At 41.6% G+C, this 26,060-nt stretch overlaps 1 protein-coding gene across 3 annotated transcripts in view; it reads left to right on the top strand.

Annotated features, from left to right (window-relative positions):
• Window positions 1-24,168, top strand: part of SLAMF1 (signaling lymphocytic activation molecule family member 1) — a 36,824-nt gene extending 12,656 nt beyond the window's left edge. The window contains exons 4-8 of one of the 3 annotated variants that reach the window (XM_054497191.2): window positions 10,153-10,242; window positions 10,753-10,835; window positions 14,461-14,534; window positions 21,692-21,784; window positions 23,469-24,168. In XM_054497191.2, the coding sequence (XP_054353166.1) occupies window positions 10,153-10,242; window positions 10,753-10,835; window positions 14,461-14,534; window positions 21,692-21,784; window positions 23,469-23,502 (374 nt within the window). In that variant the 3' untranslated portion in view covers window positions 23,503-24,168. The remainder of the gene's footprint in view (window positions 1-10,152; window positions 10,243-10,752; window positions 10,836-14,460; window positions 14,535-21,691; window positions 21,785-23,468) is intronic. The other 2 variants (XM_054497172.2, XM_054497182.2) reach the window with 2 other exon arrangements.
• The last annotated feature ends 1,892 nt before the right edge of the window (window positions 24,169-26,060 follow it).

Consider the following 26,060-nt stretch of genomic DNA (forward strand, 5'->3'; position numbering starts at 1 on the left):
CTCTGTCTCTTGCCTTGACTCCAACCTGCAAGGTTGGCTGGGTGAGGGAGTGCAGGTGGGAGGGCCTGGCTCCCAAGTCTGTGCTCCACTAATGCTGGGGCAGTTCTACACCATCAATTAGTATTTACTGATCACCTACCTGGTAAGAAATTGTGAATAAATATGATATGTGATCTCTCCTCTGTAACAATTCATTGTAAAGATAAGACGTAAAACATTGCTTAATAATGAAACACAGGATATAGTGAAGAGCCTCGTTTTATGGAATGGACTGTGAATCCCATGGCAGGACCAGGGGAGTCAGAAAGAGAGACTAAGACCTGGACTGTGAAGTTTGAGGAATAATGATACATTGCATAGTGCTTCATCATTAGCAAAGCACTCTCCACTGTGTAATCTCTTTTGATCCTCGCAATAACCTTGCCAGATAGGTGTTATTATACTTTCATTTTACAGATGAGGAAATTGACGTTCATAGCAATTAAGTACCCTCCTCAAGTTTCTTTGGCATGTAAATAGTGGAGTTAACCCCTAAACCTACATCTTCTGACTGTTCTTCCTCTAGAAAGAAAAGCATCATTATTCTGTCAGCAAAAGGAAGACAGAACTTATTAAGTAAGCCCATTTAACCACTTGGATACAGGACAGAACACAGGCCCTTTTCACTAACAGATCTTGTGTCCCTGCCTCAAGCAGGTTCAGGGACTGTAGGACCAGGGTGTTTGCTCTGCAAGGCATTGCTTACACCCTGACATTCTCCTCTCTGCATCTACTGGGGGGACATAGGAATCATTCCAATGGGTCTTCTGCCTACAGCAGCCATGGTGTCCATGTGGAGGGCTTTCCCAGGTGGTCATGGTTGAGGGACAGGGGAATTCAGCCAAGTAATGTCCTTCCACATAGCACTGCCTGTCACAGAGACTCCCCTGGAGTATTCCCAGATGGACTGCTGGGAAAATCCCACCTGGCCTCTAGTGTGCCCCTGGGAGTTCTTGAATGAGTCTAACCCCCTGCATGTTTCCTCCCCAGACATTTCATAGCCAGAGTCCCCTGTCTGCTCACTTATTGGCTGTGTCTGGCTGCTTGCCCACCTTGCATACAAACCACATTCAGAGGCTACCCCCCAGTTCAGAGCGCTCTCCCCACCCACAGTCATTTAGAAGGTGCTGGCAGGACAAGCAAGCAGTGCAGCATAGTTGGTAGCTTACAGAATGTGGCCCCGGAAGTCCTAGAGCCAATGCTGCCCTTTCTACTTACAAGGGCAAGTCCCTCAATCCCTCTGAGATTTAGATTCTTCATCTCTAAATAACAGCAACTGGCAGGTCATCATGGTTTACTATGTGCCAGTTATGTGGCATCTCAGTTAATCCTAACAGCAACAAAATAATATTGATAGTATTAGTATCCCCACTTCACAGCTGAGGAAACAAAGCTATAACATGGTTAAGTAAGGTCACACACAGAGCAAGTGATGGAGCTAGGCTTTCTGATTCTGGAAGCCTAATAGGTATTAGTGAAAGAGATAATGCACTTAAAATGCCTTATAAATCATAATAAAAATGTAATTTTTATTATAAAAACAACAAAAATATAATGTATTTTTTAATTGTAAATGAGGAAGCAGTAACCCTTACCTCAGCACAGCCCTCCCTGGGTATAGCTGCCCTATTAGAGTACAAAGACAGGGCACTGAATATTTTACCCTGGCCTATCCCAAAAAAGGGGCAGAACTTTCTTCATGCTCCTCAATGTAGTTTAAAAAGAATTTAATTAGGGCATACCAAAGTGTTGGTGGGCCATAAAGCTTACACTAAGGGCACTCGGCTCAGGACGTTCTAAGAAAACATGTGAAGATGGACTTACCCGTCTAAGCCACTCTGAGGACCAAGAACGCACCAGTGGGAGCCAGATTTACTGAGTAGGAAGCAGGTTCTTGTGAGGAGTGGAGGGACAGGAAGCGGTAGAAACCTGGCACCACAGGAAGGGCCCTGTCAGGATCTCGGCTTGGTTTGTAAGAGAACTGTCCAGCCGTTTCCCTCTCTTGGGTCTCTGTTTCAAGTAAAATGAAAAGGGTGAACAAATGAAGTCCCTCCCAGAGTAGACAGTCCTTGATTCAGTGTGTGTGTGTGTCAATAAGAACTGCAAATACAGGCTTGCCACTGTGTATGAGTTTGCTAAGGCTGCTGTAACAAAGGACCACACACTGAGTGGCTTAAACAATCAAAATGTATTGGCTCTCAGTTCTGGAGGCTACAAGTCTAAAGTCAAGGTGTCAGCAGGATTGTTTTTCTCTGAGGGCTGTGAGAGAAGGATCTCTCCCAGGCGCCTCTCCCTGGCTTGTAAATGGCTGTCTTCTCCTTGTCTCTTCATATCATCTTCTCTCTATGTGTATTTCTGTGTCCAAATTTCCTCTTCTCATAAGGACAACAGTCATATTGGATTAGGGCGCACCTCTCTCAGTTTGCTAGGGCTGCCATAATAAAGTACAACAGATTGGGTGGTTTAAATAACAGAAATTTATTTTTCTTCTAGTTCTGGAGGCTGGAAGTTCGAGGTCAAGGTGTTGGCATGTTTGGAGTCTTCTGAGGCCTCTCTCCTTAGCTTGCATATGGCAACCTTCTCACTGTGTTCTCACCTGGTCTTTCCTTTGTGTGCTCACACCCTGGTCTCTCTCTCTCTCTCTCTCTCTTTTCCCTGGTGTCTCTTTGTGTGTCCAGATTTCCTCTTCTTATAAGCACACCAGTCAGGTTAGATTAGGGACCACCCTAATGACCTCATTTTAACTTAATAACTTTTAAAGACCTTGCCTCCAAATACGGTCATATTCTGGGGTCCTTGGGGTTAGAGCTTCAACACAGAAATCTGGGGGAGGGGAGACACAATTCAGCCCATAACATCACCCTAATGACCTCAGTTTTACCCAATTAACTCTGTGAAGACGCTATGTCCAAATAAGGCCATAGTTTAAGGAAATCAACATATGAATTTGGGAAAACACAATTCAACATGTAATAAAAGTAGAGATGCTGCCTCCCCGCCCTGCCAGCCTGCAGGGATAGGGGACCAGACCTTCCCTGCCTCAGAAGCAGATCACACAGCTGGTTTGTGGCCTGCCCTTCGCAGTATACCAGATTGCCTGAATACTGAAAACAGAATTGTATTAGTACCTTGATTTGTGTTTGCAAATGAATAATGAATACTACCAGTTCTTAAAACACTGCACTTAGTTTGACAAAACATTTACCGAGGCTCTACTATATTCCAGCATTGTGCTAGGGGCCAGTACACAGAGATAAAAAAGACATGATCCTTGCCTTAAGGCAGAAGACAGCTGTATAAGTAAACAATGATCCTAGATTAGACAGTGTGACGGATGTAAAATGGAAATATATGCAAGGCAACAAACAGGAGGGAATTATTAATACTGTCTCGGGGGATTAGAGAGAGCATCCCAGAGGATGTGACATAAACTGGGTTTTAAAAATAAGTAGAAATTACCCAAGCTGATGAAAGACATTCCAGGCAGAGGGAGGAGAAGATACAGCTGGGTCTTGCTCTGTATTATCTTGTAGGTGATAGGAACTAATAAAGAGTTTTAGATAGAGGAGTCACACCATCAGTCTTGCTTTTTCAAAGAGGAACTCCAGTAGTATAGAGAACAGACTGGGGCAGCGAAGAGGGCGAAGAAAGAGAAACTAGTTCCTGGGGGCCATTATTGCAGTCATCCATCAAAATGATGGGACCCGAGCCAAAGCAGCAACTGTCAGTTAACAAAGACTTGAAACCCCAGCCTTGGGATGAAACTGTGGGGTCCGAGGGTTTATTAGAGGTTGCTTTGCCATCTGTCATCAGGACAGTGATTTTAAGACATTTTTCATTTTCATTAATGAAAACCTCACAGCGGTTAATGATGTGATGAGACGGAATGCAATGTGATGTGAGCACTGTCTCTTGACAGGACTCACTTAAGCGAAACTGTGCAAAAACTTATATGTTCCTTGAAATCTTTTTCTTTAAGTGACATTTGTTCAGGTCATGTATTCATCCTTGTTCCAATTGCCATTTCAGTGTGTTAATGTCTATCATAATGAAGCATCTTTATTGCAAAGTCCAATTCCTAGGGTGCTATGAAGTACTCTGGCTAGGTCATGTGAAGCCAGTGGATGTGGGTCAGCTCTGGACAGTGTGTGACTTGCTGCCATCCTCGATATCTGTATTCTGAAATAGATATGGCTGTGCTAGAATGAAGGAATCTAAAAAGGAATGCCCCTGGAAGCTCATCTTGAAGAGAGGATCTTTTTCAGCAGATCAGCAAAACGCTGGCTCAGCACCTCTGAGTTAGCTCAGTGAAAGAAAAGGCTGACGCCTGCCAGTGAGCTCCGGAGGCTTCCCCTTTCTAACAAGGTCATTTCTTCAAATAGGGAGTTCCCATTGTTTCAGAGTCACTTAGATGTTCCAAGCACAAAGACAGGTCTCTCTCTAGGGTCTTCCCAATTTAGTGAGCGTAACAACAATGGTGGAAAGAAAAAACCTGGAAACTTTGCACAGCCCAGAGCCTGGTCACGGGGCCACACCAGCTACAAGGGAAGCTGAGACACATAGCTCCTAGCTGAGCAGCTACATGCCCAGAAAAGACTCGTATTACCACGAAAGCATGAGCGAAATCGCACGGGAGCTAGTAGCCTCTGCAATGCTGGGTGGGATAGGCAGGTTGTAAGGGATTTTTCTGGAAGCTGTGAACTCCGTAAAAATGTTTACTTGGATGGTCCCAGAACTTAAATTAGTATATGGTTCATGAGCATCCTTCCCCACCCCCAGTTCTGAATGGAAACTGCCACAAACAAGAATGTATCTCTTGAAGATGGCAGCCTTTGCTGACACAACCACATGAAAGGCAGGAAGGAGATCCGGCACGCTCCCACCGTTACGCTAACATCGCAGTATCTCCTGGGTGAACTGCATTTATTTCTCAGATTCTTTTTAGTTTTCTTCTTCATCTTCCCTAAAACAAAATATTAATAATAAGATTTGGGAACTTGAGGAGAGAGAGAGAGAGAGACACTCTTTTGTGTTTCTGTGACAACACTTTCAGAGACAAGAAAAAAAAAGCCCTCTGGCTTTTTCCTTGGATGTGTGACTGTCTGCCAAGTTATCATGTTTAAACCACAGCCAATAGGTGGGGAGGGCCCAGGGTGGAGACTCAAGCAAAGCACTCTTCACAAATGGCATGTGAGTTCTTGACCAGCCTGCTCGGCCGCCTCTAAGAGCCTCGGGAGTAGGGGGAGTTCCAAACCTCTGGTTCAGAAATGTTCAGGTAGCATTTCTTTGTGAATGAAGGAGTCAGGAGCTTGTAGACCCCAAGACAACTTTGATTTCTCAGCATCACCATCCAGAGAGGCCTCACTACATGATTGAGCAAACAGAAGAAGAGCTGGAGCTTCTGCCACAGGAAATGGTGGTTTGAAAATGGGAGCACAGGTGAAGCGCCGATGGCACAGACACACACTTGCCTCCTGGCTCCATCTTGTTATTGTAAAGTATAAGCCAAGTGGGTCACTGCTCCTTCCCTTTGATTCCTGCCTTGGGCCATTCAGCAGGTGACCCTACATTCCTTCTGGTAATTTTTAAACAGAAAGCTACATGACAGTCTTTTTCTAGATCCATTTTTGTGGACTCTCATTTAATTTAACTTAGTTCATCGAGTGCATATTGAGTGCCCTCCTGCCCTATATTGTTTCCGGTGGAATGGAGGATACGAATAAAGAATAAGGTACAGGGCCTACCTTCATGGAATTTGCAATCAAAGTGGGACTTCTACATCTTACTAGGTAGAAAAATATAATATTTAAAGAAACATATTATAATCAAGGAACTGCTACTAGAATTCCTCTTTGAAAAGGAATTGTATTTGTTTATGATAGTACCTTAATAAGTGCTAGAAGGCAGGTGGAGACCCCCGAGGAATCTGGGTGTGGGTTGGATGGTTTTGTATGAGAATGGAGAAAGATGTTACTTGTGCAGAAACGGGAAGAGAGAGAGAGTCTGAGCCTGGTAGGTGGTGAAAGCTGCATAGTTCACAGTGGAATTTGCTCCCTGGGACCCTTCAATCTTCAGTAGAGAACTTAAATCCACAAAATTATTGGTGTAGGTTTTTAAAAAAAAGTTTTTTTGGTTTGTTTGTGGAAACTGATTGTATTAGTCTGTTCTCACCCTGCCAATAAAGACATACCTGAGACTGGGTGATTTATAAAGGAAAGAGGTTTAATTGGCTCATAGTTCCACATGGCTGGAGAGGCCTCACAATCATGGTTGAAGGCGAACGAGGAGCAAAATCATGTCTTACATGGCAGCAGGCAAGAGAGTTTGTTCAGGGGAGCTCCCATTTATGAAACCATCAGATCTTGTGAGACTTATTCACTCCCATGAGAACAACATGGGGGAAACCACCCCATGATTCAATTATCTCCACCTGGCTCCACCCTTGACGCATGGGGATTATTACAATTCAAGGTGAAATTTGGGTGGGGGCGTGGCCAAACCATATCACTGATGAAGGAACTAAACCTTGCACCCAAGGAAGCACAGAGTAGAGCAAGCAGAGTTATGGGAGCAAAGATTTAGAGAACCACGAGGAAATTACTCCCAGAAATTACAGAAATCATGTGCAGCTTGACCTGAACAAACTGTAATAGTAGCACTTTTTTCATATTTGTCCAAATTTCTAAGAGCATGGGGTCTCTGACATTTGATTTCCATGTAAATATAATTAAAGAATAGCAACAAATGTATGAGCACCAAGTGTAAAAATACTTGGGCCTACTATACAGATAGGGAAACTAAGCCATAAGTAAAGAACAGATGGGACTGAAGCATCTCTGGACACTGGTGAAGAGACTCCTTTGGACTTAAGATCAAACTCATTTTCTTGTCTTTCTAATCAATCAACAAGAATTTACTGAGACTCTATTATGTACTGAGTACTAAGAGAGCTGTTAAAGTAGTGTAAGAGATGGTCTCTGGCCTCCTAGAACCTAGCAACTATTTGGAGAATTGAGGCTAGCAGAAGTAATTGACACTTACTGACCACATGATGGATTCCAGATATTGCTCTGGGCACTTTCCATACATTACTGTATGGGTTTCTCAGAACAACACTGTGAACTTATTGTTATGCTCATTTTACAGATGAGGAAGTTGAAGCCACAGAGGGTATGAGTAGCTTATCTGTAGTCACAGAGCTATCAAGTGGTAGCCAGAATTTGAACCTATCTATCTGGCTCCAAATACCATCACTGAAAATGGTCTGCATGGTAAAGATGATGTTGCCAAAACTCAGGTTCTAAGATACATGACATAAACCACAGGTGCTGCAAGAGTCCAAGGGAGAGGGAAGAACAAGAGCTGGGATGGTCAGGAAAGGTGACACAAAGAAAGGAAGATTGGCCTGGGCATCAAGGCTGGGCAGGCATGGTGGACAGCTTAGGGTGCAGCAGGAAGGAGAGTATGGGGTGGAGCCTGGGGCCAGGAATGAGCATGTATTGGATGGCGGATGATGAAGGATGGGTTGGCTGCTCAGAGGGCTTTTGACTCAAAAGGTTTGAGTCAAAAGGGCTTTGACATCACTACTGCCTTCTTTATGGGGACCGCATCTCCAGAGGCTAAAGCACAAACCACAAAATCCGTAGTTCCCATCTTATCCAGCTCTGCCACTGACTTTTTCTATGACTCTGGATACTCCTGTCTGAGTCTCAGTGTCCTCAAAATAAAATTAGTGGGTTGGGTGAAATAAGCACTATACTATAGTTCCCTTAAGGTTAAAAAGGTCTATGGTTCATATTTGTATCCAAAGATTAGGAAAAAAATTAGAGTTTGGGAAATATCTTTCAGGACCATGGCCAACTTGTCTCTCAGATCTAGATGGACTGGCAGAAGCTTGTCATAGGACAAAGGTAGCAGATTGCTTTCATCCTCTAGAGACCCTAGAAAAGATAGAGAGGGCTGGTGTTGTCATGTCCTGAAGCCTTGGTGCTGCACCCAGCCATCGTTAGTTTCTGTGAGTTGGAGGGCAGCAGAGCAACCGGCACTGGGCGCGAGGGAGAGGAGGCTGACTCACCAGGCATTACTGATGCAGTTTTGTCATATTATTTTCCAGTTCAGAGGTACTACTTTGTCTGTTGGTTTTATTTTTTTATCTTAAGTGAAATTGGAGAGAAATATTATCTTTTAAAATGATATAAATGGTGGGGGTTTTTCTTCTTAAATCAACTGTTGTATTGGAAGCTCCCAAAATATCTATGATAGAAGAAGAAAGAGGAACTAGTCAAAATAGTAAGTGCTACTATAATGGTTTGCTGGATCAGTTCCATAGGCTGACGAAACACAAATTTCAGGCTACTGGCTTTGCTTCTTATCCTAGTATTACAGTGATTTCTCCAGTGGTTCCTAGTGTCGATATCATAAACCTTGAATGAATCAATCTCTCTCACACACACATACACACATACACACACACACACACAGTCCTGCACAGAGGGTTCTCAGTAACCATAAGTCACTCAGAGTGGAGCTGCTCCTTCCTCCAGCATCAGCAATGATTCAAAATGTCATTCTTTATACAAATTTAGAACTCTCTGCCTGCCCCCTAACTTTTTTTTTTTTTAATCAGAACATAAGACTGTTGAAGTTGGTATCTGGCAAAATTAAAACATTTAATTTAGGGGATAGAACCTATAACCAAGGTGTTTGCAAAGTCAGTTCAGTGAGATTCCTTGGTCTAACTTGATGTGTGAAAGGCCTAAGGAGAAAAAGAATTTTTTCAAACCCAGAAGGCTTCTTGTCAGCTATCAGGCTGGAGGCCCCTTTGGATCTTGTGGGCTGCATTTTATGAATTCATTGAGACTGTCTGTATCTTTGGTCAACTCTGTAAACATCTGATTGTGTCCACCATGATTCTTTCCTTTGGAACCCAACTATTTTTCTTTCAATTTCTGCCCCACAAATTCCTCACAGGTACAACAACAAGCAGGCTTATTCCACAATCATCCTTATAAGTTTCCCTTACACATTAATGTTAACATCTGGTGTTACTCTATTTAGAACCTTAGTGCGAATATTCTACTTAGAACCCTAGGGCTTCAGCTTGGTCCCCACTGTTCATTACCCCGGTGTAACTTTTTCCAAGCCCATAAGTCTCTCTGACTCTCCAAGAAGTCTGTCTTTAGTATTCAGTCATATTTCTACTCCTAAGCCAAGCTCTAGTTCTTGAGGTTCTCCAGGCTGTTTTCCGTCTCGATAAAATGAGAATAATGAGTGTACCTACCTTGTAAGATTATTGTGAGGATTAAATATGTTAGTACACATGATGCACTAAAAATATGTGGTCCATTGCAAGTGCTCAATAATTGCTCATTGTTATCTTATTGAGCTACATGTCTTGTTTACTGGGGGCGATAGTTCTCATTCACTGTTTGTCAAAGTGTTGCTCCCAGTTCAAAAGGATTTGATAAAGTGGGTAAAGGAGAGAAAGCAATAAAAGTTTTCTCTCTGTTTTGAGCCTTGATGATTAGTTCTCGGGCTAATTTTAAACATGAAGATGGTTTAGAGGAAAGACTAAATACTTTCCTTTCAGTTCAGGTCTGCTGGGTTCAACCCAGTTATTTGCATGAAAGGACAACAATAGCACTATTATGTTTATTTTTAAAAAAGATAAGTAGATCTTTCTTCCTCCCAGTGTCTCATGAGAATAGTGTGAATTCACAGGGACGGCACATGGAACCATTATATTCTCTTTACCCAAAATGGATACAGGACACATTAGCAATCTTAAGATGGAGAAACTGGGCAGAGAGATTGACTTAGGAGAGATGAAGATAATTTAATGTTAGACATGTGGTAGTTGAGTTAAAAATAAAGCATTTGGATAGAAAAATCTTTATGAAATTAAGAATGTGAAAGTATAGTGAAATAAATTAGAATAAGAAAACAGATACAAAAATTTTCAGTGATCTAAAGCTGACCTCTAAAACCATGAAAACAAACGTTTCCCTTGGGAGAGAATGCAGAAATAGAACATGAGGCTCCATTATTCATGTAGGATATTTTTAAGCTCAGAATACTTTTGAGATTGCTCTTTGACTTCTTTTTTTTTTCCAGAAACAAAACCATGGGCAGTGTATGCTGGGCTGTTAGGGGGTGTCATCATGATTCTCATCATGGTGCTAATACTACAGTTGAGAAGAAGAGGTAGGTGTCTGGCAATAAAGAGATTCTTATCACACTCTCTGTGGTAAGCAGGGGACCTCTCTCCACAGGCTCGGACTTGCTCTCACCACTTTGGCTTTCTGCATGGGGCCACCTTTGCAAAAATAGTAGATAAACATATCCTGGGATGTTGCTTAATTCAGTCTAATTCAACATGTCTTCATCCCCTCTACTAGGCTGTGGAAAGAAATAGAAGAGCCACAGGTTTCTAATGTGAGAGACATTATTCAGATAATTTCAGTTTAGTGTGACTAGCACTGCCGTCAGGGTAAACACAGGATGCTGAAGAAGTGTACAAGAGGTTTAAGAGTATTCACTGGGAACAGAATTCAGAAAATTGTTGGATCTCATCCAAAAAGTCACCAGGGTTAGAATGAAACCAATAAGGCACAATTATTCCCCTGCAGTTTAAGTGCCTAGAGGTACCATCCCCTAACCTTTCTTCCAAATTTCCCTATGATTCAATATCTCAGAGCATTGTGCTCCCCTCAGCCACCTTGACTACTACCAACCAATACTGGAGTCAAAATGTCCTGACCCAAGACCAGGAGAGATGCCCTGGCTGCCTTCCCATGGTAAGGATAGAACTTGATCCTCATAACACTGAGCTGATGACTGATTTCATTCTCAAGTAGATCAATGTCATCTACATGCAACCTTCTTAGAAAAGCCCTTACCTCAGCACTCTGATGTTGGTTTTGCTTATATAAAAAAAATCTAGATCATAGCACAGCGACCAACTTGTGTCTCATTTCCTCCATCTAAGAGTTAGCCAGGGAGGAGGGATGGGTGATTCAGATAGAAATTAGGTTGACAGCCTATGGGGCTGGGGGTAGGGCAATCACATTTAGCTTGTACTATAAGGAAATAGTGAGACACCCAGGATGAGAAAACTGAACTTAACTTATCCACATTAACCTACCTAGCAAAATTGCTGGGATCCTACGCCATACTCTTTCCTCAACTACACTTGGCTTATCACATGGTTGTGCTCTAAGGGAATAGTGCTCCCCATCCCACAATTCCCCACTACCTTCCCCAACACACATACCCATCCTCACCTCATCCCCATTCACCATTTGTCCCTTGTAAGTTAGCAACACACAAAACTCTGCCTCAAACTTGTGGTAAAATTTATATTTAGTTGCTGCACCTTTCACAAAACCTTGCTAAAGAAATTATATTGGCAGCTTCTAATGATATAATCGTCGGAATGCAGCCTGACGCTGAAGGCTTTTCAATGGACTCTTTGGCAATTTCATGTCCAGGAGAATACACTGATAAAGAATGTGGGTATAGGCATTAGACAAACTTACATTCAGATGTAGATTTTGCTACTGAAAAGCTGTGTGATCAAATGACTTAACTTCTCATCTGCAAAACAGGGGTAATACTATGTACTTCATGGTATTGTGGTGGAGATTGGTATCAATACACAGAAAACACTGAACACAGTGGTTCCCATCGATGGGTGATAGATAGATAGATACATAGACAGATAGATACACAGACAGATAGACAAATCTCTTAGTGTAGGTGAATTAAAACGGCAATGTTTAAGTGCTATGGCCAGGAGAAGCTGCACTGGAAGCATCTGGAAACAATACCTAGAACAGATTTAAAATATCTTAAGTCATGGTAACATAAGACTTTATGCTTCAGGTAAAAGCTGAAAAAGATATTAGATACTCTATGCCCTCATTTTACAGTTATGGTAAGAGAAAAGACCCATTGAGATGACGTGATTTGTCCAATGCCACACAGCTAATGATGGCTATGATGTAGATGTCCTAATTTTAAGGCCAAGACTTTTTCATTAGAGCCTAAGACCTTGCTGACTTGGAGCCGAGTTGAGCTTACTCCTAAAAACCTGTTCTTGCACTGGGGAAAATAACCTGAGACGAAATCATCTTGGTCCAATGGTCCTTTTAAGCAGCAACAATCAACCTCACCTCTTCCATCTGTCTGACCATTTAGGACTGTCCTTCCAGTTCTACATTTGAGTCTGAGCTGACCTGCAAGACTGAAAGTCTTTGAGGACTGTAGTCTGTTCTCTACTCTATTTGTAGCCACTACAGCACCTAGGAGAGTGCTGGGCAGGCATGTCTTACTTTGCAAACACTTGTGGGGACTAACTTGAACCTCCTCTGCTACCTCCAACTGCTTCTTGAGTCCTCCCCTCCATTTTACACACACACACACACACACTCACACACACTCCTCAGTCAGGATCAACTCTGACCAAAAAAGCGAAGTTGAAACCACTAGGCACACCGTGCTCATACCCACACACAAAAAATCCCATGTTGACTTTCCTTGAATTCCTGGAACTTCATCAGTGTCTGCCCCACATTTCCTCCCCAAGACCACACCCTCACACAGCGCATTCCACCATGCTCACCACATACACACTGGGCCTTTCCCTTCCAAAGAAAAATGTGCCTCTCCTAAAAATGCTATTTCCTCAGAGACATGCCTTTTTTTTTTTTTTTTTAGACAGATTCTTGCTCTGTCACTCAGGCTGGAGTGCAATGGTGTGATCTCGGCTCACTGCAACCTCCGTTTCCTGGGCTCAAGCAGTTCTTCTGTCTCAGCCTCCCGAGTAGCTGGAATTATAGATGTGTGCCACCACGCCTGGCTAATTTTTGTATTTTTAGTAGAGACAGGGTTTCCCCATGTTGGCCAGGCTGGTCTCGAACTCCTGACCTCGTGATCTGCCCACCTCGGCCTCCCATAGTGCTGGGATTACAGGCGTGAGCCACTGCGCCCAGCCCAGTTTTTTAAGAGAATAAATTAACTGGTGTTAAAATAAGTCTACCCTAAAGGCTGTGATTTTCTGGGTCTACCCTCCATTGCCTCTGCCTAGACTTTGCAATAATACCATAATAAACCTCCATCCTTCAGTTTGCCACTTTCCCACCATCCTTACTGCTGTATGATGTATACAAAGGATACTGTGCAACTTTAGAAAGAATGAGATAGGTCTACTGTGCTAACATGAAAAATGTCCTCAAGACATTTTAAGTGAAAAGATCAAGTTACAGAGAAGTGTGTGCAGAATGACACCTCTTGGGTGAAAAAAAGTCTATATAAGTATAGCAAATATCCAGAACTGCATTGTCTAATATGGTAGTCACTAGCCACATGTGGCTTTTTAAATTTAAATTAATTTGAATTAAATAAAATTTAAAATTCAGTGATATTAGTCACAGTTCAGGTGCTCCATAGCCCCGTGTCTGTAAGCTGTATTAGACACTGCAGATATGGAACATTTCCATCACCTCAGAAAGTTCTGTTGCACAGAGCTGATCTATAGGGATATACATCAAACTTTGAAAAATGTTATCTTCTTTTTTTTCCCCACTTCTTTTCACAGGTATTGAAAAATACGGTTTCTTTTGGGAATGAAATTGGGTTGGTTAATGGGGAAAGGGGATTGATGCTTTTTACTTTATATATTTCTTCACAATTTTTATTTTATGATGAGAATAAATTACTCCTATAATTTAAAAAGAAAGCTTTTTAAAATTGGCTAAAAATTAAAATGTTCTGCAACTTATTACTTTCCAGAGACCCTAGGCCCTGAGCAAAATTTCCAGATGGTGGGCAACAGAATGACATTGTTGCTTTATTTTCTAAATAGTCCCAGGTGGAACATCCCTCTTACACGTCTCCCCACCCTTACCTCCCACACATCAATTCCCCCAGAAATAGGGAGGTGAGAAAGCTGCGAGTGAAGCAATATACTACCAGCTGGAAAATACAAAAGAGGTGTAAACAGCTAGCCCTGCCCTCAAAGAACTTAGAATCTTATTAGGAGACCAGATATGCACATTGAGCAACAGAGATTAAAGTAATTGAATGGTACACCAATGAGAAAAACACCTAATGCATATTGGGCATTTGTTATGCACCAGGCAATGTTCTAAACACTTTACAAGTGGTATCTCATTTAATTATCACAACAGCCCCGTGAGGCAGGTATTTCAAATCCCATTTCACAGATAGGCCTAGAGTGATCAAGTAACTAACCTAAGACAATATGACAAATGTGCAGGGGGGTTGGGACTCAGGGCTTTGTTTCTATTGTACCCTTGGGGAAAGTGGGTATGCAAAGGACAGTAAAGACCAGACAGGTCTGAATAAGGAGCTCCTGCTGGGGACCAGAGGGAGATAACCATTATGGTTTCTTTTCACCAGGTAAAACGGACCGTTACCAGACAACAATGGGAAAAAAAAGCCTTACGATCTATGCCCAAGTCCAGAAACCAGGTGTAAGTTCTATATTTTGTTTGAGATGAACCTGTCATGTTTCCTAGAGGATTCCTGGCCAGTCTACCTTGCCTGTTGGACATTCACAGTTTTCCATCCAGAGCAGAGGAAAGTAGGGAACAGGAGTCAAGAACAAGAGTTCTCCTAAAGGTCACTAAACGTCAGTGTTTGAAATAATGGGCAACACTGGATAGTTTTCTGGTCATGTTTCTTCATAGGAAAAAATGAAGAAGCTGGAAATACTGTATGACTCTTTCCAGCTCTGGCATTGTAGGAGTCTACAGTTCCATGTTACTCAATTATTTCCTTTTCTAGGGAAAAGAGTGCAGGCTTGAGGAGAGAGGAGAAGGTTTGGAAAAGCTATATTGTGTGACACGTTGGACTGATCCTAGTTTAGGATTTACTAAGTGCAAAAGTGACAAGGAAGGGAGGATCTTCAAAATTCTAGCTAGAGTGTGGTTAAAGAGATGAAAGATGAGATGGAAGAAAGCAAAACTGTGATAGAGTGATCACTCGACTAAGAAGTGAAGGATGGAAAAACTGGATGCATGGTGAAGTTGAGAAGCAGATATGATTGAAGGAAGGGATAGAGATGCTAAAAGGATTGTGGTTAGATGCAGAGACACCGTAGTTTTTCAACATGAAGGCAATTCTTGGTATTGTATAGGCCAGAATCTGGCCATTTGGGGTGTAGGAAAAGGCAAATTATTGAGTAAAGGATGTGAAGGTAAAGACGGTTTTGATAGTACCTTAGAAAATTGCATCAAAAGACAGCAGATGCACTTCTGAGAACCAGGAGATGGACTTTTGAACAAAGTTCTTATTTCTACTGTTCCCCTAGTGGCCTGGAGGTCTTATTACACAACCCAGCTCCATCCTCCCCAACTAAACTCCATTTAAATAGATGAGAATCCCAAGAGTAACCGTTTCCCCCCATGCTCTCATCTGCATATTTAGGTAACCAGGTTCGTCTTTACCACAGTGTCTTCCCTCACTACTCTATCCTATGCTGCTAGCATTCCTCTTTTTTACTGTGAAGCATGACATATGGTAGTCACTAGCCGCATGTAGTTTTTTAAATTTAAATTAATTTGAATTAAATAAAATTTAAAATTCAGTGGCATTCATCAGTTCAGGACTGTCCTCCCAGTTCAACGTTTGAGTCTGAGCACACCTGCAAGACTGAAAGTCTTTGAGGACTGGAGTCTGTTCTCTACTCTATTTGTAGCCACTATAGCACCTAGGAGAGTGCTGGGCAGGCATGTCTTACTTTGCAAACACTCGAGGGGACTAACTTGCACCTCCTCTCCTACCTCCAACTGCTTCTAATCACACTTTGAGTCCTCTCCTCCATTTTACACACACACACACAGTCACATACACACACTCACGCATACCCACTCTTCAGTCAGGATCATCTCTGACCAAAAAAGTACACAACACATTAATGTCAGCTCAGTGAATTACCCTTAAGTGCATATCTTGACATTTGGTAAAGCAAGTCTTCCTAATTTGTTTTTCTGCAAGAGTTTTTGGCTATTTTTGTTCCTTTGTACTTTCATATGTATTTTAGAATCAACTTATCAAGTACCACAAAAAGAAAAAAATTTATTAGAATTGTATCAAGTCTACAGATCTATATGAGAAGAAAACATTTTTCAGTATTGCGTGTTTTTTGTTTTTTGTTTTTGACAGAGTCTTGCTTTATCGCCCAGGCTGGAGTGCAGTGGTATGATCTGGGCTCACTACAACCTCCGCCTCCTGGGTTCAAGTGATTCTCCTGCCTCAGCCTCCCGAGTAGCTGAGATTACAGGAACCTGCCACCACACCTAGCTAATTTTTATATCTTTAGTAGAGATGGGGTTTCACCATGTTGGTGAGGCTGGTCTCAAACTCCTGACCTCAAGTGATCTGCCCACTTCAGCTCCCAAAGTGCTGGGATTACAGATGTGAGCCACTGTGCCTGGCCTCAGTATAGAGTCTTCTAATACCATAAAACTACCACCCAGATCAAAGACTAGAACATTGCCCATACTTCCTGAAGGCCTCCTGTGCCACTTCCCAATCATTACTTCCTCTCTCCTCCCCAAAGATAACCACTATCCTGACTTCTAGAAATATAGGTTAGCTTTTTCCTTTTTTATTTTTGAACTTTATAAAAATTGAATTCTTTATTCTTTTTTCTCTCATGTCTGATTTATTTTGCTCAATATTATCTTTATGAGATTCATACACGTCTTTGAATTTAGATATAATGCATTCTTTTTCATTGCTTCATAGAATATAAACGTACGAATATACTAGAGTTTATTTATCCAGTTGACTATTGATGGACATGTGGGTTATTTCCAGTTTGAGGCTATTATGAAAGTTGCAGCTGTGAACATTCATATGCATGCCGTTAAGCGGACATGTGCACATATTTTTGTTGGGTATATACCTAGATATACCTAGAAGTAGAATTGCTGAATCATAGAGTATGCATATCTCCAAATTGACTAGATAAGGCCAAGCTGTTTTTCAAAGTGGGCGTATCCATTTACTTTTCTATCAGCTGCATATGAGAGTCTCAATTGCTATGCCTTTTTTTTTGAGACAGAGTTTCACTCTGTTGCCTAGGCTGGGGTGCAGTGGCATGACCTTGTCTCACTGCAACCTCTGCCTCCTGGGTTCAAGCCATTCTCCTGTCTTGGCCTCCCAAGCAGCTGGGATTACAGGTGCGCGCCACCACGCCCGGCTTATTGTTGTATTTTTAGTAGAGACAGGGTTTCACCGTGTTGGCCAGGGTGGTCTCGAACTCCTGATCTCAGGAGATCTGCCTGCCTCAGCATCCCAAAGTGCTGGGATTACAGGGATGAGCCACCACTCCTGGCCTCAATTGTTATGCATTCTAATGAAGACTTGGTATTAACAGTCTAATTTTAGTCCTAGTGTTGGATGTGTCTTATTATGCTTTTATTCCACATCTCTGTAATTATTAAGGAAGTTGAACAACTTTTCATATGTTTATTGGCCATATTAAAATTCTTTCTTAAAGTGCCCATTTAATCTCTTGCCCGTTTCCCTTTGAGGTTTAGTCTTTCTTTTATGGACTACTATATGCTTTTCATATATTTTGGATATGTGCCCTTTGGCAGATATGTTAGCAAATACCTTCACCCATCTGTAGCTTGCCTTTGGAATTTCTCAGAGATACCTACTGATAAAGAGAAGGTCTTAATTTTGTTGTAGACCAATTTAGTTTAGTCCTTTTTAAGCATTACTGGATTTTATTTGCTAATATTTTGTTAAGAGTTTTGTTTTCTACTTATGTTTCTGAGTGAAATTGGCCTGTAATTCTCTTGTGTAATGCCTTTTTTTTTTTTTTTTAAGAAGGCACTGCAGTGGCTGGTATATAGCATTCTTGTGAATATATCTAACTGGGATACAAGTTGAGGTAGAAATATTTCAAATGTCCTTAAAAAAACAAGTAACAGAGTTCTTCCTGGACTCTTCTTTAATCACAAGCCTCAGATTGATCCCAAAATGACACAGAGCTACTCTACCTATTAACCACATCACGGTAAAGTTGGTCGCTCTGCTGTTAAAAATTCAGACTTTAAGAACTGGAAGGGACCTGGGTAGTCATGCCCAACCAGTGGGGTTTTGATATAAAGATTTATGCTAATTCACATAAGGAGTTGGGGTATGTGTTAGTTTCCTAGGGCTGCCTTAACAAATTACTGGAATCTTGGTGGCTTAAAACAACAGAAATTTATTCTCTAACAGTTCTGGAGGTCAGAAGTCCAAAATTAAGGAGCCACATCCTCAGGGCCACACTCCCTCTGGAGGCTTTAGGAGAAAATCCTCTTTGCCTCTTCCAGCATCTGGTGGCTCCAGGCTCTCTGTGGCATTTGCTGGCTTGTAGTTGTGAATCTACAATTTTTGCCTTCATCTTCACATGACCTCCCTCTCTGTGTCTTCTTCTTTTCCATCTCTTGTAAGGACACTCATCATCAGACTTAGGACTTATTCTAATCCAGGATGACCTTATTTTGAAATCCTTATCTTGACATCTGTGAAGACCTTTATTCAAATAAAGTCCCATTTTGAGATTCTGCGTGGACATATCTTTTGGGATCACAGTTCAACCCACCACAGGGTGCATTTCCTTTTTGTTATTCTCTGCGATATTTGGGTAGGATGTCTTATTTCTCCCCTTAAATATTTGGTAGAAATTGCTAGTAAAGCTATCTGAGACTGGGGTTTCTTTGGTGGAAATTTTTGTAAGTTATATTTTTATTATTCAATTTTCTCCTCTACATATTAGTGAACAACTTTTTCTGTCTTTTTAGTGGCTACCCTAGAAGTTACGAAATACAACTTTGACTTACCAAAGTCTAAGGTTTACTTCCCTCCTGCATAATACTTTAAGTCCACAATAATTTCACCTCTTGATTTAAGTGACCGTTTTGTCATTATTTGAATTTCATATATATTTTAAACACACAAGACATAATTATTATTGTTTTATATATAAAAATATATACTTAGACTTACCCACATTTTCACAATTTTCTTTGTTCATATTTGCGATGTCTTTATTATGTCATTATAAAGACTGTAACAATGTAGACAATTATTTAAAAACTAACAATGCCTTTATTCTTATTTGTAATGGCTATAAAATAATCTTATAAAGAATATAATAACATGGAAATCACTTAACAAATGTTTGCTGTATGCTAGGAACTCTTCTAGGACTTATCAGAGCTACTATCTTGCAGAATTAATTCCAGCGGCCACCATTCACAAAAATTATGTGAAAATAATGCCCCTGGAGTTGCTTGTAAATGATGCTCCCTAAAGATATACAAATCAGTGGTCCTAACAGAAGATGACAAGATACAAAAATATACTGACTTATTATATTTATGTTTAAAATAATTCCCTATGCCTGGACAAAAATCCTGAAGCGAACATTTAAGCACACACATAGTCTTAATAGGACTATGGGTGACTTCTTTTACATATTTTTCTGCTTTCTAAAACTTCTGAATTAATGTTAAAAATGTAAGTTATTTGCCTCCTTCTGCCTCTAGGTCAGGTCATGCTAAAGTTCTCCCAAACAGGAAGACCAGCAGAGGCTGCATCTGTTGATAAAGGTCTCTTTTTTATTTTTTTGGAGGCGGAGTCTCACTCTGTCACCAGGCTAGAGTGCTGTGGCGCGATCTCAGCTCACTGCAACCTCCACCTCCCTGGTTCAACGGATTCTCCTGCCTCCGCCTCCCGAGTAGCTGGGATTACAGGCATGCACCATCATTCCTGGCTAATTTTTGTATTTTTAGTAGATATGGGGTTTCACTATGTTGGCCAGGACGGTCTCAATCTCCTGACCTCGTGATCCACCCACCTCAGCCTCTCAAAGTACTGGGATTACAGGCGTGAGCCACCACGCCCGGCCAAAGGTCTCTTAATAAACTGTTTTGATAGCCTCTTAATCTGTCTCATCACTGCAAGAAATTCTTTCTTAAACTCAAAATTTCTTCAAAATGTATTTAAGAATTGTATGGAATCTTGAAAGTCATCTATCTGAACCACCCAATTACTGCTTGAATTATCTGCTACAACATTACTTCCAAAGTGTTGCCTAGCTCCTTTTTACTGAAATATAGTTTGTGAACAAGCAGCATCAGCATCACCTGGGACTTTATTAGAAATGCACAATCAGGCTCTGCTCCAGATCTTCTGAAATAGAATCAACCCTTTAACAAGATCCCCAAGTAATTCATATGCATAATAAAAGTCAGCAGCACTGGTCTAGACCATGCCCAAGCACTTATAACTATAGGAGCTCATTGCCTGCCAAGGCAATTCATCCCACATTTGAGCATCTTTTACTATTAGAAAGATCTTCATTATATTGAATCAAAATATTTTCCCCAAATCCTAATCTTGGTTTAAACCTGAGATACTTTACAGGCAAATTGAATTCCTTTTCTATATGGCAATTCATCAAATATATGAAGACAAAAATTATGTCCCATCCCTTTTTCCTCCAATAAACTTTCCTAATTCCTTAACCCTTCCATCACATGACAAAATTCCAAGTTTTCTCGCATTAAAACACATGTGGTATGGCTTCAAGTTTGGCTCTATACCCAGGGAGAGTGGACAGCAGCATTATCCCATAACCAGTGTCCCCGAAATGTGTTGAATTAATGACTTCCCTATTGTAAGTGATGGCATCTGCATCTTACAAGGATGTGGTCTCAATTTATTTTGAGGTCTTTGTCCAGGTATTGTGGATTTTAATTCGTTCAAAGTAACATCAACAAATATCAACTGAAGGGTTTATTTTTATGTGTCCAATACTGTTCTGTGGGGAATACAAAAATATATAGCTTATTTCTCAAGGAATGTATAGACTGGAGAAACAACACATAAATATATCAGAATGTTTTAAATATAGCATAGAGTGCCATAAAGTGTAAATTAGACTTTAAATACCTGAGGAATTTAAGTAAGGGATAGGTCATTATAAGTTGAGTGACCAAAAAAGAATAGTGACAGAAAGGACATGCACCTTAAGTTAAAAGAGCTTAAGGCGGGGGACTCCTGGCTTTGACGCTTCTTGCATGTACACATTAGGAAAACATTTGATCTTTCTGAGCTGTAGCTTTGTCATTGGTGAAGTGTGAGTAACAACAGTATTTAACACATAGAGTGGTTGTGAGGCAAATAAGACATATGTGAGGAGGAGGAAGAGTAGGAATGGCAGTGTGGGATGCAAGAACTCTGCATGTAGCCGGTGATATGAGTGAGACGGACTAAATTCTGTTGCTATTCTGTCCCCTCCAGCTGCCCCTGTAAGAGCCACACCAATTTCAGTTTCTTGTGAGGAAGACATTTAAAACATCTGGGAAGCATTGACAATGGATGAGGCTGCCTTGGGAGGTTGTGCACCCCAAGACTCCACTTGGGGAGTCCAAGTAAAGCCTGGGGAATTGAGTTCCAGAGAATTTGGGGGAGAATTCCCACCTGAGAAGGAGGTTGGACCAAATGACTCGAAGGAACTTTCTGCCTCAAGGCTTCTTGAGTCTGTGCTTCTCTATTGGAGAGTTGGGTGAGAACTAGCTCTCTCTGTTCAGCTAATCTGCTTTCTTTGCTTCTCTTGTAGCCTCTTCAGAAGAAACTTGACCCCTTCCCAGCTCAGGACCCTTGCACCACCATATATGTTGCTGCCACAGAGCCTGTCCCAGAGTCTGTCCAGGTGAGGCATCTCTCTGCCTACTCTCCGTAGAGAGGGAATACATGAAGGAGGGGAAAATGAGGAAGTTTTTTTTTAAGGTGGGAGGAGGGAGAGGATCAGGGAAAATAGCTATTGGGCACTAGGCTTCATACCTTGGTGACAAAATAATGTGTATAACAAATCCTCATGACACAAGTTTACCTATGTGACAAACCGGCACATGTACACCTGAACTTAAAATAAAAGTAAAAAAAAAAAATTAAAACAAAAACAAATTAAATGAAACAGATTGATGAGTCCTGGACTGGGGAAGGGAGGCCACAGCATGCAGGCAAAAAGGAGTCTCTGTGGCTTTGGTTTTCCAGTTTCCATGAAGTCCACAATACCTGCTCATACGGGGCCGCTGCTCACTCCCTGCTGGCCAGTGTTTCCCTGAGAGTTGTCCAAGGACCACATCAGAATCAGCCAGCGTACTTGTTAAAAATAAAGATTCCTAGGGCCTTCCACCTAGGATTCTGTTAAATGAAAATGTCTATGGAGAGTAGCCATGGACCTACATATTTAAAAAAACCCACACCCCAGGCAATTCTGATACACACTCAAGTCTAAGAACAGCAGCTGGAGTCCAGGAGTTCTCAACTCCAGCTACAAAACAGAATCACCAGGGAACCATTGTAAAAATGCTCATGCCTAGACTCTGTGCAGCCCCATTTAATCAGAATATTTAGGGGTGGAGCTCTGCATAGGTGTTAAGCCTAGAAGAGAATACGGAGTGCAGCTCAAAATGAGACGTGCGTATTCTACCCTATTGCAACATCAGCAGGGACTAAGTTTACTTTTGACAGGAATCTTTCCTTTACTGAATGAATAGAAATAAATTCTGGGCTGAAATCTTTGCTCCATTTGGGCTCTTTCAGAAGAGAACCCAGGATTATAGAGGCACAAATGTCACACAAATGCCTGCATCCACCTTATTTTTCAAAGCTCCTACCGCACACACACTCACCCAGAAATGCCTGGGCAGGTGCCCTATTTCAAGATGAAATCAATCTTCAACTTGAGGTCCATTCTCAGTTTACTGTCATATCTAAGAGGGAAGTAAAAATATAAACCTGACTTCAAAGCTTCAAAAAATATATAGATTTTTAATGAAGTTTACTTAAGGACAAAAACAGTATGCTATAGTTAACATTTTATGGCCAAACCCCTTAAATTCTCTTTTCTTTGTTTCTTTGACATGAGAGATCTTTGCACATAACCCTCTTCTCCCCTTCCTCTCTCCTGACAATACCACTTTTCTCTTCTCCCTTTGAGTCCCACTAGACTTTTTAAAAACTCAATAATTTACAACTCTCTTGGCTTCCCAGATTGTGACCCATATGTAACAGCAAAACAAATGGTTTTCCTTACAAGGGGATGGAAGGCGAGAGGGCAAAGACGGAGACAGGGCACTGAGTGCTGGTCCTCAGATCACGCTCCCCATAATGGCATGCTTATGCTTGGAAGGGAGCTGCAGCCCTTGTTGCAGGTGGAGAAGCAGTGTGGGAACCCAAGTGCTGTCCCAGCAAGGCCCTGTCTGTGACAGACCCTGCACAAGCCACGATCTCTAAGACCCTTTCCTTTTCCTCAGCAGCGCTGTTTTCATTTGCATTCTGTGAAGTGAGTATCCAGTCCCTCTACTCACAGACTTCTGCTTTGTCCCCAGGAAACAAATTCCATCACAGTCTATGCTAGTGTGACACTTCCAGAGAGCTGACACCAGAGACCCAACAAAGGGACTTTCTGAAGGAAAATGGAAAAAGCAAAATGAACACTGAACTTTGGCCCCAGGCCCCAAATTTCCTCTGACAGACATGCTACACGTCTGTACCCTTCTCAGATCAACTCCCAGTTGATGTTTCTTCCATATACATCTGTGAAATGAACAAGGAAGTGAGGCTTCCCAAGAATTTAGCTTGCTGTGCAGTGGCTGCAGGCGCAGAACAGAGCGTTACTTGATAACAGCGTTCCATCTTTGTGTTGTAGCAGATGAAATGGACAGTAATGTGAGTTCAGACTTTGGGCATCTTGCTCTTGGCTGGAACTGGATAATAAAAATCAGACTGAAAGCCAGGACATCTGAGTACCTATCTCACACACTGGACCACCAGTCACAAAGTCTGGAAAAGTTTACATTTTGGCCATCTTTACTTTGTTCTGGGAGCTGATCATGATAACCTGCAGACCTGATCAAGCCTCTGTGCCTCAGTTTCTCTCTCAGGATAAAGAGTGAATAGAGGCTGAAGGGTGAATTTCTTATTATACATAAAACACTCTGATATTATTGTATAAAGGAAGCTAAGAATATTATTTTATTTGCAAAACCCAGAAGCTAAAAAGTCAATAAACAGAAAGAATGATTTTGAGATCTCTGAGTTTTGAACAGTGGACTGGAAACCAAGTAAGAGCCTTAAAAGTACAGTTCTGTGCAAATGGCATACAGTTTTAAAGAAAAAAGTAGCAAATGTTTGATGGTGCTGTTACAAAGGAGCTTGGAATACTCAGAGGAACTTGTCCCATGGTGATTTTTCACTTCTCAAAATGATGTTTAAATCCCAGTTCTCTGTAGATTCCCTTGAACAACAAACCTGGAACCTCAGCTAAGACTCTCTGTGACCAGATTCTGAACCTATCTTGTATCCAGGGCTTCAAGGGGTATTGCAGGTCAAGGTCTTTCCTAGGCACTTTCTACTCCCTGCATACCTCTCCTCACACTAAATTTATCTTCTAGTAGAAAATTAAGTTATTTTGGTCTAACAGCTTCAAATCATTGAATGCTCAATAACTTATTTTGCGAGTTGCAAGCAGAAAGAGACTTTTTAAGTAAAGTCCTATGTTTTTTCCTATTCTCTGCTTTCAGACAGGCTGTCTTCAATTTAAGCCCTTCTTTTTCTTATTGGTTCTTATATAAACTTGGCAAGTATTGTAAGAAACAGCCACTATCATACCATTGCATAATAAGGGGCACCAACTTCCCAGCTCAAAACTCAGGTCCTTATTGCCTTGTATCTTACCTCCTCTATGAGGTCAATTCACATTGTAAGCCTGTTGCTTAGTGCATCTCGTTTCCTGGTACCAGCTTCTTTAATAGAGCTCTTAGTTGCAATCAACAGAAGCTGGCTTTGGCTTTTTTTGTGTAGAAAAGGAACCTATTGAAAAGATACTGATTGGTTCCAATAACTGCTAGAAAGTTCTGCAAAACCATGCTTTGAAAGTGAGCAGGAAAAGAGGAGACTAGGCTGTGGCTGGGAGCACAGCCAAAATTACAAAACCAGCCCAGGGATGACGATCCTGTTCATGCACAGCCACTGTCCCCAGCACTAGGCACAGACTCTACCACTGCCTCACTGTCTCTGCTGGACTTGGAAACTTGATATTACTGTTACTGCTGCACTGTCTGCCATGAAAATGAATTCTCCAGGGTCCCTTCTTCATCCTTTCATCTGTAGTTTATAATTCAAAGTCTGGGATTGAGTGGCCAATCCTAGGTCACATGTCCATGTCCTATCTCCAAGGGAGGCTGGGAATTGAATATCTGGCATTTTCCACTTTCACTTTTTATGAGTTAAGGAATTCTACAAATAATAGAAGTGGGATTCAGGTGGTAGGCAGACAAAAAAAGCCTCACAATTATCCACTACGACACCCTTGTATAACCTTACCCTCATTCACTGTCTACTCTCAAAACTGTGGAGCTACTAATGAAGATTTGTAAACCCTGGGCTTATGAGCACCCATTCCTTTACTATAATTCAGATTGTTCTAGAAGCTCAGTTCCCAGCACTTGAGTTTTTCCAGTAGCTGAATTCTACCTGATGGAAGGGCAGAAACAAAGGGTGAAGAAGGGGCTATCACTTCCAAGTATCCTGAACCCCTGGGCTCAAGACCTCACTGGGGAGGGGTTCTTTTGGGCCACCCACCAAACAGCACTGGCATTATGCCTCTCACCCTAGACCATGGTTACAAGTGGTAAAACAACCCCTTCTGGTGATACATTCACCACTCTCTAGTTTCCCCCAAATGGCACTATGGGGAGCGGGAACTTGCCTTTTCCTCAGACTTAAAACAATAAGTTTTCCCCGTGTTTCCCCTCTAATGCTGTTTTCTTTTGACCAAGCATGTCTGAATTCTAGAGAAGTCAGGAGGAACACACCCATTCTCAGTTTGAAGGGACTGATGTTCTGAAGTACAACTGGGCACAGTCCCAGGCTCTTCAAGACGCTTCCTCAATTCACACAGTGGGGATGTGATTGTTACA

This window comes from Pongo pygmaeus, chromosome 1, assembly GCF_028885625.2.
Source record: "Pongo pygmaeus isolate AG05252 chromosome 1, NHGRI_mPonPyg2-v2.0_pri, whole genome shotgun sequence".
NCBI classification, from domain to species: Eukaryota; Metazoa; Chordata; class Mammalia; order Primates; family Hominidae; genus Pongo; species Pongo pygmaeus.